This window comes from Gastrolobium bilobum, unplaced genomic scaffold (genome assembly GCF_033153095.1).
Source record: "Gastrolobium bilobum isolate Gb01-03AN ecotype WA unplaced genomic scaffold, APGP_CSIRO_Gbil_v1 utg14936, whole genome shotgun sequence".
Taxonomy (NCBI): domain Eukaryota; kingdom Viridiplantae; phylum Streptophyta; class Magnoliopsida; order Fabales; family Fabaceae; genus Gastrolobium; species Gastrolobium bilobum.
Genome location: NW_026898693.1, coordinates 457151 through 475410, shown reverse-complemented (window position 1 = coordinate 475410; position 18260 = coordinate 457151). Strand labels below are relative to the sequence as shown.

General features: G+C 30.3%; 2 protein-coding genes across 2 annotated transcripts; one reads left to right on the top strand and one right to left on the bottom strand.

Moving 5' to 3' along the window:
* Window positions 1-1230: 1230 nt before the first annotated feature.
* On the top strand, window positions 1231-5152 carry LOC133318459 (uncharacterized). The gene is made up of 8 exons (XM_061520463.1): window positions 1231-1369; window positions 1713-1797; window positions 1891-1959; window positions 2265-2377; window positions 2725-2836; window positions 2908-3051; window positions 3469-3643; window positions 4666-5152. Exons 1-8 carry the CDS (start codon window positions 1315-1317, stop codon window positions 4801-4803), a joined length of 891 nt encoding a protein of 296 aa, XP_061376447.1. The 5' UTR covers window positions 1231-1314; the 3' UTR covers window positions 4804-5152.
* Window positions 5153-10759: 5607 nt separating this feature from the next.
* On the bottom strand, window positions 10760-16303 carry LOC133318444 (topless-related protein 1-like). Its single transcript, XM_061520441.1, has 14 exons — window positions 16224-16303; window positions 15943-16122; window positions 15475-15588; window positions 15216-15374; window positions 14936-15036; window positions 14668-14702; window positions 13636-13776; window positions 13171-13281; window positions 12829-13014; window positions 12125-12253; window positions 11920-12015; window positions 11463-11651; window positions 11203-11366; window positions 10760-10964 (listed from the first exon to the last, which is right to left on the bottom strand). The coding sequence occupies exons 1-14, from the start codon at window positions 16301-16303 to the stop codon at window positions 10760-10762; spliced, it is 1890 nt and encodes a 629-aa protein (XP_061376425.1).
* Window positions 16304-18260: the final 1957 nt, after the last annotated feature.

Genomic DNA, 18260 nt, shown 5'->3' with positions numbered 1-18260 from the left:
AATGATGTTTTCTCTAAATTTTTTCAAGACCCTTCACTCCTTGATTTCTTTAAATTTTCAAGTAATGACTAATAGTTCATCAAGTCTCTATTTATAAGAAAAATATTATCATACCAATGGTAAAAGTAATATGGTAATAATAAAATATTATTTACCTAATAATTATTAAATAAAACATTCCCATGTGAATGTCTTGAAATTTTGTTTGTGATAATTTATGATTGATTTATATATTTTTGAAGTACATTTTATAATAATTTATCATTGATTTATATATTTTTGAAATATTTTTTTAATAATTTTGTGATTGAATTATATATTTTGGAATGTTATTTATAATAATTTATTATTGGTTTATATTATTATTATTTTTTAAGGGTTTTACACTTGATATTACTAAAAAATTTAAAAATAATAAATCATTAAATTTTTTAGGGAGAGCTATTGTTAGAGGAACTGGGATATGAAAAAAAAAAGAATTCAAAGAAGCACTCGATGAGTTGGTTGGTTTAAATCATATATATTTCACGTTTAGCTTGATCCATGTTTTTAACAGATTTGGTTTCAAAATATGGCATATCTAGGAAGATAAAATTTGGGACGTATTTGAAAATCTTTCTATAATTATTACCTTTATTTAATGGGAAAAATATTTATAAGTTTATATTCTTTTAGATCCTAATCGTTGATTTCTGTCCATCAACGGTTATAATCTATTGGGTCAAACTTAATAAGCCAAATTTATTATTAATTAATTAATAATTTTAATCCAATAAATTATCACCGTTGATGGACGAAAATCAACAGTTAAGATCTAAAAGAATATAGGTTTATATCCTTTAAAAGAATAGATGTTATTCCCTTATTTAATTATAATTGTTTTCATTTTTTTAGTAATTTAAATGCTGAATAATCTGTAATAAGCAATTCTTATTTTTTATGTTTAGCAACTTTCCTTATTTATAGGAGATAAATATCCTTAACTTTATCTTTTCTTTTAATAGGATTTGAATCTTGTTAGGATATTTTTTTTTAATAATTTATTTTTTGGTAATCTATTTCAATTGATTTATTTTCGATTTAGTTTGTATTAAAAATAAATATCAAACAACTTATATTTATAAGGATTTATAAGAATAATGTTACAAGATAACGATAGTATCATACCACCGACTTATAATATTTATATGAAAATGATTTTTATGAGGCCCACTTTCCTGCAACATGAACAAACCATAAACCATATTTATATAGCCTGCACTCGCTTTGCACACCTTCTTCATAGGGTTTTATCACACACTCAAATCCTCAATCATGGGCAGCAAAATCAGGAGACCATCTCATGCTGGTTCTTGGTACACAGACAATCGTAAGCATCTAAATCCAACCACTAAAAAACCCTTAAAACTTGAGTTGAATTTTGCTGATCAAGTTCAAAAGATCGTTTTTTTTTTTTTTTTTTTTTGATACATAAAAGATGGGGTTTTTACCTTTCAATTAGTGTTCATTTTTATTCATGCCATTTGGGTGAATGTTACACAGTCAAAATTTGAGTCTTATAATGAGCGATTGATTCTTTGAGACAAGTTTCAAAGTTCTCAACTTTTTTTAGTTTTTTTATTCGCTCATTACTCTTCTACATGTCAGTTTATTTGTCAGAGAGCAAAATCTCTCTTTAATATCTTTTTCTTTTTATTTTTTTATATTTTCAGCTAAGCAACTTTCAGAAGAACTTGAAGGATGGCTAAAATCTTGTGGTCTGACCAAGTCTCCTGATGTACGAGGAGTAATAGCACCGTAAGTTTTAAAAGTACTTGTTATTTTGTGATTTGATTTTTGAGGTTAACAATTCTAATGTGCTTGTGTTGCATTGGAATGTTGTTATGTTAGACATGCAGGTTATTCCTATTCAGGACGAGCTGCTGCCTATGCCTTTGGAAACATAGATCCATCTAACATGTGCGTTCATGTCTTGTTTGCTTCTCTTAATGTTCCACATTCATGAATTTTTTTTCCAAAGTGAGCAAGTAAGGGAGTATCAATCCTTAAAATTTAAGAAATTAAATAAGAAGGATAAATGCACCCTCACTTGCCCAATTTATAGACAAGTTTATCCCATGCTTCTATACCATCTTCCCCCTTCATTCCTATTTTGGAAATTGTCAGTTGATGTGTTTATAGAAACTGGATTAGCTTCAGGGTGCTGTGCTGTTTCCTGTGAACTTGTGGATGATTGTTATTTTCTTTCTATTTTACGGTTTCAGTACACGTGTGTTCCTTCTTGGTCCTTCTCACCACTATTACACTCCAAAATGTGCTCTTTCAACTACAACAGTCTACAAGACACCTATAGGGGACCTGCCTATTGATTTGGAAGGTATCAATTGAGTTTCTAAAATCTTATCAGTACAGTTCGTTGGTAATTCTTGCCTGTTTTCTTTGCAATGATGAGATTGTGCGATTTAATTATGAATGCAGACTTTTCTTTGCAGAACATTGATGAACAAGGGTAATCTATGAATTGTGAAATAGAAATAAAATAATGATATGCGTATGTAAAATCAAATTTTTATTTTTGTGATATTGGTTTTCTATCTATCTGAGTTGTGAAGACGCATGGCTTGTTTGAATTGTTTTGCGAAGAACTGATTCATTTTGTCTGACTTTGATATTGACTTCTTTCTTTCCTCATTGCCCAAATTCAATTCTCTGTAATTTTACCAGTCAACGAGGAGCTTAAAGCTACGGGAAATTTTGAACTAATGGATATTCGCACTGATGAGGCTGAACATAGCATGGAAATGCATTTGCCATATCTTGCTAAAGTATTTGAAGGGTAAATTTTGTTATATAGAGGTTCCTGTTCTGAAACCTTTCAACAGAGGCTGAATTTGAATATTGATGCAGGTACCAGGTGAAAATTGTACCCATTTTAGTTGGTGCTATTAGTGCTGAGAATGAAGCTATGTATGGGCAGATTCTTGCCAAATATGTGGATGATCCCAATAATTTTTTTTCCATTTCATCAGATTTTTGTCACTGGGGATCTCGGTAAGTGCTGTTTTTACCTGTTCAACTACCTTATTTATTTATTTTCTCCTAAGATCTTATGAAAGTATACTGTTGAGATTGTCTGAGTTGTGTAAACTAACACTCACCCACTTGCACACACAAAGCAAACATTCAAAGTCTGGTTGTTTTCCTTTGGTTTATTTATTCCACATTACTGGTAAGATTGATGTTGTTTAGATAGTATACTTCATTGGTAATTATGTAAGTTTTTGTTAAGATGTGCTTCAGTGGTTTGGCTGTTTGTTACCAATATCTATATATTGCATTATCTAGTTATGTATTGTGATGGATATATCATGTTTCTCATTTGTTCCAGAAAGGTGTTGATCATTATATATTTTAGGTTACACATTTCTTCCTATAACCTCTTGTCTTCTGACTGGTGTTTTATGTCAGATTCAATTATATGCACTATGACAAGAAACATGGGCCTATCTACAAATCTATTGAGGCCTTAGACAAGATGGGCATGGATATCATAGAAACAGGAGATCCAGATTCATTCAAAAAATATCTATTGGAGTATGACAATACAATCTGTGGACGGCATCCAATTAGTGTTTTTCTCCATGTAAGTTCCTTATAAATTGCCACAATATCCTAATGGAAGTAGCTCTTGTGAACAATATTATTATTTTATCAACATCAGTATTATTATGAATCATGTTTTCTTTTCACACCTTACTAAGAATGAAATTGATTAATCAATTTGAGAACTTCTTGACCACTCTTTTACCTTTCCAAAAAAAAATATATATATAAAACAAAAATAAAAAAAGAAAGAAAGAAAATAAGAGAAAAGAAAAGGTTATAAAGATTCAGGAAGATCACAGTACTTTGTTGGTTTTCATTTTGAATGCTGTTTGATACCTTGTACTTGTAGTAGTTTTCCTTAACTGTGTATCTTGATGCTTTGATAAAAACGATCTTCCTGAAATAATTTCATTGATCTAAGATGTTAGGTAATTGTTCAAAATTTATCTCATCATGTGATGCTTAGAGCTAAAAATGTTTATTATCTGATAGGAACCAGAATGTAGAAATAAGAAATGGAAGAAAAACTGAAGTGTGTATATTGATTAATGCTGGCAATTCAGCAGCAGTACAAGTTATGTTGTAAAACTGAGAAAAATACCAAAAAAGTAAAAATGCAAGAAAGAACAGATAGGTTTTGAGGGACTCCAAAGGTCTCTCCCAATTCTGGTTTCCCAGCCCCCGTCTGTCCCAAGTCCCTCCCTCTCCACATGCCTCTGGCTCTATTTAACAAACTCTCCTAACCACCTTGCCACCTCAGCAATGATTATTTTCTCCCTTCCAACAGAATTGTGCCCTTTAGGTACGTGTGTTGTTATCTGGAATATTCCCCTATGTTGTTGAGTTACCCTTCCCTTGGTGTCGTACCATAATCTGAGACTTGAACTATTTTGATGAGGACTTCACTTGGAATTCTTTAATATTGGTAATATAATATTGAAGAAAGTCTATCTGCATGTGGTATCTTTGATTCATATATTTTGCAACTTACCACATTTAATGAGTTATTCTATTGGGTGCTGATCTTACATTTACTTTCAACATCTTGCGATTTATCAGATGCTGAGGAACAGCTCAACAAAGATAAAAATCAAATTTCTTCGTTACGAGCAGTCCACTCAGTGCAAAAGTACGGAGGATAGTAGTGTTAGTTATGCATCTGCAGCAGCAAAGATTGATGATTCAAGCTCTAGTTGAAGATCTACCTTCTTTGATGGGGCATTCAGCAATTTCATTTCCTTTAAATTGACTGACTATTTATATTTAAGCTTCGAAACAATTGGATATTATGTTCCTTTTTTTATAGATCATTGTCAATAACATGTAGGGAAGTTGTCAAATAATTATATTCCTTTAGACTTCCAGTTGCCGTCCCAAGCCAACATGCTTGGAAAGTTGCGACTATGAACATGTGATTTGATCATGTTATGGTTGCAACCATCAAATTCTTAATTTGCACTGTGTCATATCAGCTTTGTTTTTAGTGTTGCGTTAGCTGTGGTAATACTAATGAAGGTGTTAGCTTCTTGTGGCATTTGTTGATAATGTCTTAACGTCAGCGATGGAGCAACCCAGCTGCAATTCTGATGCTGATGCTGTCGAATTTGTTTTGTCAAATAAAGGATTTTTACATATTGATTGAAAAATAACTCTGGTAACAAGCATCTTTTGCATCTTAATTTAGAGATATTTATGATAGAGAAGTTAAAAAGTTTGCATCATGTTATAAGTTCATGCCGGATTGTGCGTGCAAAATAGTTATATTATGGATAGATAGTTCAGAATGTGTTGACTAGTGTAGAAGATGCACTATGTTTCGAGAATATAAGACCCTTTGTTGGAGACGTTACTGACAGTAACAAAATATGGGGTCATAGGATTCCAGTGACCTTTTCTCTTTGTTAATATTCATGCAATGACCCGTGACCTTTTTTTTTGTTAATATTAAATTATTGCATGAATAGGTTGTTGAGTGTGGATAATGTACTTATTTGGAGAAAATACAGATGCTACCAAATTTAAAAAAAGAAAGAAAGGAAAATACAGATTATTCCCTTATAGTATTTTCTTTGCTCAATCTGCAATTTTGAGTTATTGTTATTGAACTCCTTAGTTATGGTTGTCGGTGAAAACGATATTTTGTGTTGAAACAAATGAAAGGTACCACATTTAGAGCACTTGACATTTTCACCATTTACCCCCCACTTCTCTTTGAACAATAGCTTCTTATGCCATTCATTGCATTTAACTTCCTCTATAACAATAGTGGCTCCAACGAATCATTTGGCTTTTGCTGTGTTTAAGGAAGCTAGAAGTGGGTTCTTGATGTTGGGGTCTGTGTCAGTTCCTTGGTTATATGAAGGGAGCTTGGTTTGACAGCATAGAAAAGGAACTTGTAGCTCATGATGCATTAGGTATAAGCAAGTTTGGTGATGGAATGTGTAGGTGAATGATAACATGTGTCATGAGTGCAAGGCCAGTGCTGTATAAAGGCTCCAAAGGATTAAGTTACTCATGGTGTTTGTTTCAAATAAAACTACTTGAGTTCTGTTACTGTTATACTTTTAGTACAAAAGAAAGAAAGAGAATTTGGAACCAGAATAGAATGTGTAATCTGAATAATTACATAAGGCTTGAGCCCTTTTATAGACATGTATATGAATAACTGATCCTCCAGCTAATCCTAACCAATTTAACTAACACTGCAACTGTCTAAACTAACTTGGAATCGTTCCTTTATATCTGGTGATAACTTTAACGTTGTCAACGTGATTTCATCATGCTCAGAGAATTTTTTTATTGTCTTTTCCGTTTTCAATTGCTAATAGTTCAACTAGCGGATTGTGAATGGGTTGAAGTGGCATATCGTCAGTCAATATTTTAGTTGTATGTACCAAAATTCTATAATCTGAAGATAGAAAGGCAAGGATGAAAGAATGCAGAAGTGAAGATAAGAATTTGAAGTAATGGTATAAGTGTATAACTAATATCTGAACTAATAAAGAAGTAAAAATATAGGTTTCAACATCAACATCATATTTATCCCAAAATAGTTAGGATCAGCCATCCATATCTACACAGAGGTGGACACACATGTATGAGAAGGGGGGCAACGGTCCACCCTTGAAATCTGATGCGATAATACGAAAATGCACTTATCTTGAAATTCAAGTTTCCCCAATTTAATTTTTCTCCTTCTATTTTATTTTTTCGTGCGCTTTTTTTCTCTTCCACCTCTGTTATCCAAACCTAACAGCAGAGAGCTCTATTCCAGACCCATTGTTTGCATTTGCATATTGATTCATCTCCTCTCAAACCTCAATCTCTGTTATTGGAAGTTGAAATATTTGCTTCTTCCTCCATCGTAGGTCTAGTTGAGTCACAATCCATCCAGATCTAGCCCTAGACCAGACCTAGCCAGCCGGCAACTCTCACAAGTCGCGTTCCAGACCAGACCCAGTTGATGGCACTGTGATTCCGTGACCGATGACCAGCGAAGTTGTTCTCCCGTTCGTTAATTTTTATTGTAATATATTTTTGTTATTAAAATATATGTACTTGAACTTATTGAGTGCCCACCCTTCATTAATTTCCTGGATCCGCAACTGTATCTACGGTGCATCGACACTTCAAAAAAACCTAATGTGTCGTGTTCGACACTCCTTGATACTCCGATACTCCCCGACATTCCAACAAGTTGTAGAGACTCAAAAAAAGGTTCAAAGGTTGTGTTGTGTTGCGCTTTTAGTTCCAACTGTTAGATTTGTTGGATTATAATTTCCATTTGATTGAGTTTAATATAAATATTTGTGATATCTTATGTTTCTTTGCAAAATTATTGGGTATTATATAAGTTTAGCTTCATTTTTTTTTTAAATTATTGAATATTAAATATAATATATACTACGTAAATTAAAAATATTATTTAATATCAAAACGTGTCCTAACATGTTGAAATTTAATATGTTTTAGAATTAACGTATCGGAGTGTGGTGTTCGATGTTGGTGTCGATGCAACATAAATACACATCATTAAAATCTGCAAAGGCAATCTGCATCTACATGCTCATGGGTGTAAGATAATAGTTTAGAAAATTAAATGTAGGAGATTTTTTAATAGTTAGATTGAATTCCCACCAAATACATTTTTAGGAGCAGCGACGATTCAACTATAATTAAACCCCAACTCAGGATATAGCTTAAAGAATTGAAACTTGTAAAATATGAGAGACCAACTTGCCTCAAAAAATAATTAAGGTCAGTATAAAAAAATAGTTATTGTGAGTTATTATTTGGTTAATTGTTTTATATTTATTTGGTTTAAATTTAATTTTAGCATTTAAGTCTTTCAAAAAGAGAAATATTCAATTCATAGTTACATTACATACCAGAAAAACAATTCCCCCTCTCACAAAAGAAAATTAAAAAATCCCCCCCTCCTAAAGCACGAGATCATTTTCTATTAATCAGTTGTATGTGCATCGCAATTCAGAAAATGATATTTAGTTGTAACCAAAAAAAAAAAGAAAAAAAAGAAAATAATATTTAGACTAAAAAAAATATTTTCTTCTGTTGGAGTTATGTGTTCGACTAAATAATGATGTAAAGAAATTTTATACTGATGTTCCATCAAAAGTTTTGAAGTATACCAATTTACTTTTCTGTATTCTTCTAGGAAAAAAAATCGTTTACAAACTTTTTTACAAATTACACGACCGGTCATACACTCTTGACTGAAGTATGACCTATCATACTTAGTGTAGTTTATAAACAAAAAATTTGTAAATATAACCTTTTCCGTTTTTATAATGATAATATATTATACACGAGTTTTAATTTTGTTAAATTACTAATATAATTTTTACATTATTATTTAATAAATGTGTTATCACGTCATTTTAGTAATTATTTCTTTTCACTTTTTACTACTTTTATTTGATAGTCAATACATGAAAATCAAATTCACATATTATAAAAAATAAATAACCATCTTATATTGTTGGATTTTTAATCTAAGTTATGAATAATCCTTCTAAGTCCTGTCAAAATTTGAAGTGAAAATAGGGTAGAAGATAAGAGTTTTTTTTTTTTTTTTTTTTTTTTTGTAAACAGGATAATTTTACTAGGACCTATTGCTTGACATAATTTTGCTTAACTATTTATCAAGGAAGTTCGTCACAAGCTTTTAAAAATGTCAGGTAGGCCAAAATTATGATTTTAAAATATGACTTTAATGTTTTTACGCGGATAAATTATCTATATTCACTTTTAAAATGACGTCATTTTGGGTTGAAAGATTAAAAAATTATAATGATAAAGACTATTATAAATTTATAACCTTACAATAAATTACAATTATAAAAACACCTTAATTTTCGTCTCAAAACAACGTTATTTTGGGCTCAATGCAGATAAATTTTTTTTATTCACTGCAGAAAAAATAAACCCTTAAAAAATTCTTATTTGTTTTAATCTTTTTATATATTGTTTATTCTTATAATTATATATCATTATAATTTAATTATTTTATATACAATTCAATATTTATGATAAGCATTAAGGCAAATGAAGTTCGGGGGATATGCCAAATTTTCAATTCAAGTATTGTTAACAAAAAGTCATATTGATTTTTATATCATAATTTGAATTAGTGTTTTGTAGCATTTTTATAGACTTTATTTTTGGTATCCACATTTTTATAGACTTTAAATTCGACATACTATTTCATTTAATTTTTTTAATAATGTATTGACACATTGTTAAAAGATTTAATTTTTAAGTAATGATTGTCACAATCAAACTTTCTTAATTATTTGGCAATATACAAGATTAAGTAATAATTTAATAAAAAAAATTATACTGACAATTTATTAAAATAAAATTTTTATACCAACTTAAATATTTGTATTTTTAAAATGATAGAAAAATTATACACGGCTTTTAAATTTGATAAATAATTAGTATAATTTTTTACACAACTATATCTAATAATAATCGTTTTAATAATTAATTCTTTTCACTTACAATAAAGTCTTTCACTACTTTTTTAAGGGGAAGGTTATAATTACTACCTCTCTTTTTTACTACTTGTTACTACTAAATCGTAACTGTTGATTTTCGTCAATCTAACGGTTATAATTTAATGAAAATTAATAATTAATTAATAAGAATGACCCAATAAATTATAACCGTTAGATTGACGGAAATCAACGGTTACGATTTAGTAGTAACAGGTAGTAAGAAAAAAAGGTAGTAACTATAACCTCTCCCCTTTTTTAAACAGGTGACCACATATAAATCATTTGATAACCAATAGATGAAAATCAAATTCATATATTACTAAAAATAATGTTATGATTTTTAGCGTATCTTGTGAATAATCTTTTAAGTCCTGTCAAAATTAGAACAGGCGTGAGGATACAAGGGATACCTTATTCACTTTTAAGTTTTCATTTAATTAAGAACGTTAGAATTATGTCTTAAAAAAGTTTTAACCCACTTATTTATTTTTTATTTTATTTTATATACAATTGAATAATTTTTTTTTCAAATCTATTTGAAATCTAGAAAGCCTGAGTCTATAGGTTGTTTCAAGGACTTTTATGTAATATAAATCTTTAATAGACGTTTACCTTATAAGCTAGACTTTTACATTGTCACAAACAATTAGGTCAGATTAATAATAATAATAATAACAATAATAATAAAATTTGATAAACATTAAGCCAATTTAAATTCAGACTTTTGCCGAATAAAACCAACCTATTTATAAACAAAGCCTAAACTAATTACTACAAAAAAAAAAAAAAAAAAAGCCTAAACTAATTTAAGCATAGTGAGAAAGAACCAACTGTCAAAACAAGACAAAACTTCAATCAAGGCTAGAAGGGCTAGATATCAAATTGATTAACACAGTGATATGTCTAAACTAATAGGAAAGCACCTAGAAATATTTTATGTACTATTACACTTCATATGTGATAATAGTACAAGTAATCATTCTTTGTGACCTTAGCATAAATTATGGGAATGATATTCTTCTGTGACATGAATTTATGTAAAAGAATCTTAATGCATTCTCTCATCATTATTAAGTTGCATGGTTGTAATCCTCTCATTCCCATACAAGTTCTAGTTCCTTTGGGTCAACCATTCATATGTCTTTTTTCACCTCAATGCATCTCAACTTGATTCTCTTAACCGAGGGTTTTTCTGGCTGCTTATCATTGGAAAAGCTGATACAATTACCATCTGGCTCCCGAGGCTCAAGAACATAAACACTTCCATCTGTGAGCCCCACAGCAAACTGGCTTGGTTTCTGTGGATGTGCAGCTATAGAAATTGGGTAGACGCTCAAGCTGCAAACAACAAATCATATGTAAATTACATTGAGTGGCAATGTCACATTTGTAATGAACAAGAATTCAAGGCTATAGCTAATATGTATAAATTAACAATAAGTCTACACTAAGGTGCACTACTTGAGTAGGAAATATGATATCATTTATCTTAACAAGCTTAGGATTATGATATAAAGCTATGGCAAATTAACCTTCAAATTGCAACTCTAGAGAGATTAAAAAAATGAAGACATACCTTGAATATGGAGAAAGGAAAGTATATGGATGGACCCTACAATGCATTTGGAATTTTAAAGCATCAAATATTGCCAAAGTCCCATCAACAAAAGTGGCATACACAATCTGACCGTCAGATGAAAAAGTTGCCTGGGAGATTGCCACTGAAACTTCTGGAATCCACTGGTATGCAGAAAAAAAAAAAAAAAAAAAAAAAAAATCAGAGAAAAAGAAGAAGAAAAAAACTGCATGATATGTGAGGGGGGAGCAAAGAGAAACCTGGTTGACACATGTTAGTTCTGTTGCTTCATAAATTGCAAGATGACTATTATGTACAGCTAGGAATTTTATCTGATCTGGATGAAACTGAATTTGAGTTTCAGATAGTACTTCTGGCACCTTCTGTTCATGTATTTGCAAGTACCTCTCTTTCAGTTTTTCCCACCCATTGGTATTCCATACAACAATCTGTCACAGAGAAATCAGATTAGTGACAAAGAAATTTACATACCAAAAAAAAATAATAACTGATAAATATGTTTTAACCATAAGCTGGATTTCAATTAAAGAACCTTGCTCCTCTTTGTGCGTATTTAAAAGTATTCCAGTGTAATTATAAAAATGGTTCCAACTATCAAATTGAAAGAAGCTCATGCTGGCCAAGAAAGCAGGGGAGATAATTGTAAAATGGTAGTTGTGGTAGCCATGATGCATGTAATGTATATTACATACTAACCTGAGAATTTACATCACCAGAAACAAGAACATTCAAAGTATTTGAGAAGGCAAGAGCAGTAACTCTTTTAGAGTGGCCCTCAAGCTTGATTTGAACCTGACAAAGATGAGTGACCCAGAAAGCTAGTTTTAATAATTTTTAAACATGTAATGATGCATGTCTTTCTCAAATGACAAAAAAAAAAGAAAAAAAGAAAGAAATATACCTCATGGTTTACGACATGGTATATAAGTATGCTGGAGTTATCCATGCCAACTGCAAGAACATTATTATCTTGAGGGTAGAGAGCAAGACATGTTACCATAGGTGGTGGAGGCATGATAGTTTCAATAGTCTGTATTTATCAGGAAATGTGTAACATATGATTAGTTAAATCATAACAATAACATCATTATGAGTAGCAAAATAATAACTAATAGCATGTAAGGTTTTTATTAACTTTTGTAGATGTCATATAAAATAATGAAAATATCAGCATTAAACAATTTCATAGCAATGAATGCGACTTGTTTGGAACATCGACCAAAATGTCATTTTTTGGCAAATTTTTTAGCCAAATGCCACGCGAACAGTACTTTTTACTAAACTGCCACGCGACGTAATTCGCTATAACTGGTATCAAACTCCGTTCGCCAATAATTTTGTGACACGTGACCCACCTCCGCAGGAAAAAGTTGACCAGACTAAGTTCGCTACCAGTGGTAGCGAATTTGGTACGCAATATGGCCATGTGTCACGAAATTATTAGCGACGAAATTCGCTATCAGGGGTAGCGAACTTCGACACATGACAGTCTAGTAAAAAGTACTGTTCACGTGGTATTTGAGAATTTTTTTTGCCAAAAAAATGACACTTTGGTCGATATTCCAACTTGTTTAGCAATGCGAGATTCTATCTTTAAGGTTATACCTTAAATGTATTTATATTGAACAAGGAGATCATCCCCCCCGATGTTGACATGAGATATGAATCCGTCTTTGTTAAAGCAAAAGACGAAACTAAGTCTCCATGGTTGTTGCCACTTATAACGTTATTGCTCATAAATTTCAAGCCATTACATGGTTGCCATAATTCAGGGCAAACTTGTGTTGTTGCCTACAAGCAAAATATAATTATATGATTAATCTTTTATGATAAAATCAATCTCCAAACTTGAACTTCATGGTAAATAAGAACAAACCGAAGAGAGGGTAACAAAAGAGGGGGGAAAAAATAATATCAAAAGAAAGTGAATATGACATTTCCACTTACCTTGGCATCCAAGTTGAAGCTACTAAGTCGCCATGCCCAAACTGGATGAATACCATTCGATGTCAAAGCCAAAATGGCATTTCCCGCGTGAGTGTAAGTTAGTCTAACAATCTGCTTCATAGAAAGTTAATGATTATTTTTAGTTCTATGGAACCTAGTTGTCCATTTATTTGTTATCTTGCATATCCCATCTTATAGTTGTTTGTGCAAAACATATCTCATGTGGATTAAAACTTTGAGATTGATATAGTTTATTTGCTTCTAATTAAGCCTTATTTTTATTTAAACGGAACTCAAATTGTAGTTGCAATATGATAGCATATTTAATATCAACATATTACTAAATATAAAGAAATCAAATGATAGCCACACATTAAGGGATTAAGGAATCATGACATTGACATGTTTGGTGTTGAAATATTGTCAGAAAACAAATAATCTCAGTAAGCCATATAAATGATATACCTTGTTGTTTATTTCGGAATGCATAGGGAGCCGCAAGACCCGGCACTGAGATGGTCTACAAATTTCAAATAGATTCTTCATTTTGTTATGGGATTCTACAATTGAATTAGGTTGATCCTCCAAAACTTTTTTGCAGCCACTCTGTAAAAATAAATAAATTATGTTGATAAAAAAAATTAAAAAATTCTAAGATGCATGAAAATGTCAAGAAAGCAAAGTCAACTCCAAATAATGAAAAGTAACAAATATTTGCGGTTTCCTTCAAATACTCCTCATCAAAAAACTGTAAGACTAATTTGCATGAGCTTTTTATACATTGTTTTTTTTTAAATAACTTTTTTTAATAGATAAAGTTATTTTACGTTTAGAAGTATGATCTGAAAATCACTTTTACATAAAAAAGTTGTTTGGATGTTAAAATAAAAAAAGCACTTTTATATATAAAATTACAATAAAGGAGAGATAAAATAACATGATCGTGAGATAATGATTAATGAGAGATAAAATATGTATGATAAGATAAGGTTAAAATTGTATTTTAAAAATTTATATTATTTTTTTCTAATTTTTTTTTTTATATTATCTTTTAATTTCTGCTTTTTTTAAAAGCTACCAACTACTGGCTATAAAAAAAATAGCATTTTAACTTTTATTTTAAATTTTGCTTTTTTAAAAAGTTGTTATCTTAACATCTAAAAATTCTCAAAAGCACTTTTATTTTAAAAAAAAGCAACTCTTTTAGAAATAAAGGTCCATTTAAATGGGCACTAAGAAGACAAACTCTTTCATCACATTACAGCATAAGGTGCGTATTTATAACTAATCGCAATCAAAATCCTAGTCAAATAATATACAAAAAAAAAATCCTGGTCAAATCCTGAAATTTTAAAATACAAGTATATTAAAATATAAATAAATAAATAGTAATTATTTTGAATCATTGATGAAGGAAGTTTAGGCTTTCGATTATGAAAATAGATTCTAAAATAACTAACCATTAAAGGTTGAACAAAAAGGTTTCATCCAACTGACCTCATCAGAATCCATAGAGAACTCCAAATTTGTTTCTGCATAAAGGCCATGAAGAATTATATCATAAGCAACAAGGCAAAGCTAGGCTGAAATAGTTAGTTAGCAAAAGAGAAAATTCCTATAGTAGGGGAAAAAAATTAAAATAATAATAAATAATTAAAAAATACATCGAAAATTTAAAAAAAAAAATTTCAAAAATTGAGGACTAAAACCTCTTAGATAAGCAAGCATTAAATTGATGACCTAGCAAAAAAATCAAAGCCTATACCTGAATTTGTAGGAGCAGTAATATTAAAAGGATTGGAATAACGGACATGGTCCCCAAAGAGATCAGGTTCTGAAGTAGGGTTCTGATGCTGCCAATTTAAGCTAACAAATTGGACAAAAAATAAGTTTTCTATAAGTTACTGAAATGTATGGCTTGATATGAAGCATAGTAGTAAAAACTGTAGACAATGCAATATAGGGCAAGTAGCCTAAAAAAATGTGGAGACAAACATCAATGCCTAGCATATCAATACTTAAACTGAAAAAAATAGAGTGGAAACCTTTCATTTAGAAGATGACTTAGCCTGTGACTTTTAATAGCAGGCAATTTTAACTTTCCATCTAACAGAGGATGTTTCTTTATAACTTCCTTAATTTCATCCATCATTTTTTTCCTCGCAGAATTTGCATCTTGATATGTTGAAAGTGATTTACGTTCCCTGTTTAGGTCCAGAAAAAAGGGAAAGACAAAAGAGAGATAAAGCATGCATGTTATCAAGGATGTAATTCAGAACCCACTAGCATATAATTGAATCATACCTTATGTTTTTTATTGTCAAAAGTTGAGTCATATTTTTGAACAGCCCTTCATCCATTGGGGCAAATACTTGCAGATCCTTCAAGAGGATATCTAAAGCCTTGTAACGATCGTTACTGATGAAATTAATTTGACAAGAAGTTTAACATAAGAATTAATACACTATGAACGAACAATGTATAAAGCTTCCTCCATGCACTAATTATCTAGACCATTCTAATATACATAAATACCGCATCTCTAATTATTTATTTTCCATGTCTTTTCTACCTATTCTTTTCCAATATTGTTACATCACAATCTCAAGAGGAGAGAGAAATAGTAAAGTCAATTGAAATTTATGATCTAACGGTATTGAAGATTAGGCATAAAAAAATATAGACATGCATAATATATCCTATCCTTATGTAATGAACCAATTTTTTCAAAAAAGTTATTGTTAAGTGAAGGCATATATATTTATGATTTACCTGTCCAAAGCCTCAAGGAATTTCTGTTTCCTCATTTCAAAGTATATTTTGATTGAGTGATTATTGTCCTTAATCCTTGTGAACGCAGAAAGATAGCTCTCAGCATCATCCCACTTACCCTCAAGCACCAAGTCCTCAAAATGCTTCATGTCAAAGTATAACCCACTTTCACGCTGAAGCCTGAGAACAAAAGATTATAGAAAACAAAATACAAAAGACAAAACAACACTAACTCATAACGTTAAAAACCACGTAATTAAGAAGCCTTGAGTTAGACATACGTGTGAGCGGTTTCACTGAGACCCTTCTCATCAAAATACTGTAAGGCTAAGAAGACAAGCTCTTTGGTAACGTTAGACATACTGATTTGCTGATAACAGTTACGTTCTTCTTCCAATACCTTTTGAGCAGAGTCTGTTTATTTCGAAAGTCTTTAGAACATAAGGTTTGTTAAGGTATTTATAATTAATCACAATCACTTGAAAACAAAATCGAATCAAAAAATTAAAAGAATCTAGTCAAATCTGAATAAATTTTTCAAAATCGATAACTTTATAGTTTCCTAAAATTAATACATTCTTAGAATAAGGTAAAATCTTGAATTATAAAAAATACTACAATTAGAGAGAGGATCTTTGTGTAAGATTAATAAATTTTACTTCCTATCTCCGTGGTTAATCCAATGGTTATAGTATATTTTATTATATCTATAATTAATTAATTATTATTTTTAAATAATCTATAACCGTCAAATGGATCAAAATTAATGGCTGAAATAAAGAATAAGATTTATTAATATCATACTGGAGTAAAAAAATCCTCCCTGGTACAATTATTTTCTTAAAACTAACATAAATATTTCTTAAACATTTTGAATCTTTAAACTATTTTTTGTAGACCATTTTTTGTAATTTTTTAAACTCAAACCAACAAACTTAAACATTTTTTTAATTTTGCTCTATATTAGATGGTGTGAACCTCCCACGGAAGCTACATGAAACTCGCCCTAGTTTATCTAGCTTTGTATTCGAATGAAAATAGGAGTAACAATTCTAGGAGCTGTGTTATTTGAACAGAACCTTGACAAAGAAATTTCATAAATCTAGCATCCACCATCTATGTATTGCAATAAAAAAAAACACCAATTCTTAATGTTCATAATAAAGGGTGTCAATCAAATGTATGTGAAATTCCTGTGTACAGTAACACGTGCAAACATAATTACTATTGCAGTAAAGTGGAGCCACTAGCGTCTTTTACTATATTTATACTAACAATTATTAGCAAAAGGTTAGCTATGGAGTGACGCGTCGATACGGGAAAAAAGTTCTGGGTTCGAATTTTGTTTGTTATTCTTTATTGACAAGTTTTTTTTTTTTTTGGTAACATAGCTGCAAGTATTTATCAATAAAAAAAAATAGTTTATGGGGTGCCTTGTGAAATAATTTATTCACCTTTTAAATTTTTTTACTAAAAAAAATAGTTTATTGTTTGTCTAAAAAAAGTCATGTTAGATATCTATATCTTCATTTGGACGATTCCAGGACTTGTGACAAGTACAAATCCCTTTCAAACCGGGTTAGTTCCACCATTGGAATTTTTATTTTGGTAATTCCATTGGAAGTTAATAAAGGACTTGGGGGCCAAATTAGCTGTTTGACCAAATTGCCATTTTTTTTAAAAAAAATTATTAACTGAATGTTAGACAAGAACATTAAATTAGATAAATTAACCAAATTGATATTAACTGAACATTAAATTGAAAATTGTTATCAAATTTTATTAAGTTAAATAATAAAATCATAAACAAATCTCAATTGTTTCACACAATCTGTTGAATCCTTCCAAATTTAAAAATGTTAAATTTATTACTAATAGGGTTAAGTTGACTATTGTTTTTTGGGAGAAAAAACTTTTTCTGCAACGAATTCACACAGTATATAGAGAAGAAATTTTTCATGGAACGAATTAACACTATATATTATGAGTAGTACATAGTTATAATATTAAAGTTAATTTTTTTATTTACAAAAAAAAATTGATTTTTCTCTCTCTACCACGTCAGCCAACAACCATTGAGAGAGAAAAAAATAATTTTTAAATTTATAAATATATATTATTCGTAATATATAATATTAATTCGTCGCAGGAGAAGAAAACTTCTACGGCTTTTTCACCCTTTTGCTCCTTATTAATTAATTAATAACCATTTTGCCCCTGATTCGAAACTATTTATCAATCTGCCCCTCTTTAATCGACTACCTTGCATTTTTAATCGACTAAATGGCCAAAACAGACAAAAAATGGATGTTGGGAGA

Coding starts and splice junctions, on each gene's coding strand:
- LOC133318444 (XM_061520441.1), bottom strand. CDS start 16,303: ATGTCTAACGTTACCAAAGAGCTTGTCTTCTTAGCCTTACAGTATTTT. Junction 13,015..13,170: donor GCTTCAACTTGGATGCCAAG/GTAAGTGGAAAT, acceptor TTTTGCTTGTAG/GCAACAACACAAGTTTGCCC. Junction 12,016..12,124: donor ACCATGTCGTAAACCATGAG/GTATATTTCTTT, acceptor CATCTTTGTCAG/GTTCAAATCAAGCTTGAGGG.
- LOC133318459 (XM_061520463.1), top strand. CDS start 1,315: ATGGGCAGCAAAATCAGGAGACCATCTCATGCTGGTTCTTGGTACACA. Junction 1,370..1,712: donor TTCTTGGTACACAGACAATC/GTAAGCATCTAA, acceptor TTATATTTTCAG/CTAAGCAACTTTCAGAAGAA. Junction 3,644..4,665: donor CAATTAGTGTTTTTCTCCAT/GTAAGTTCCTTA, acceptor GCGATTTATCAG/ATGCTGAGGAACAGCTCAAC.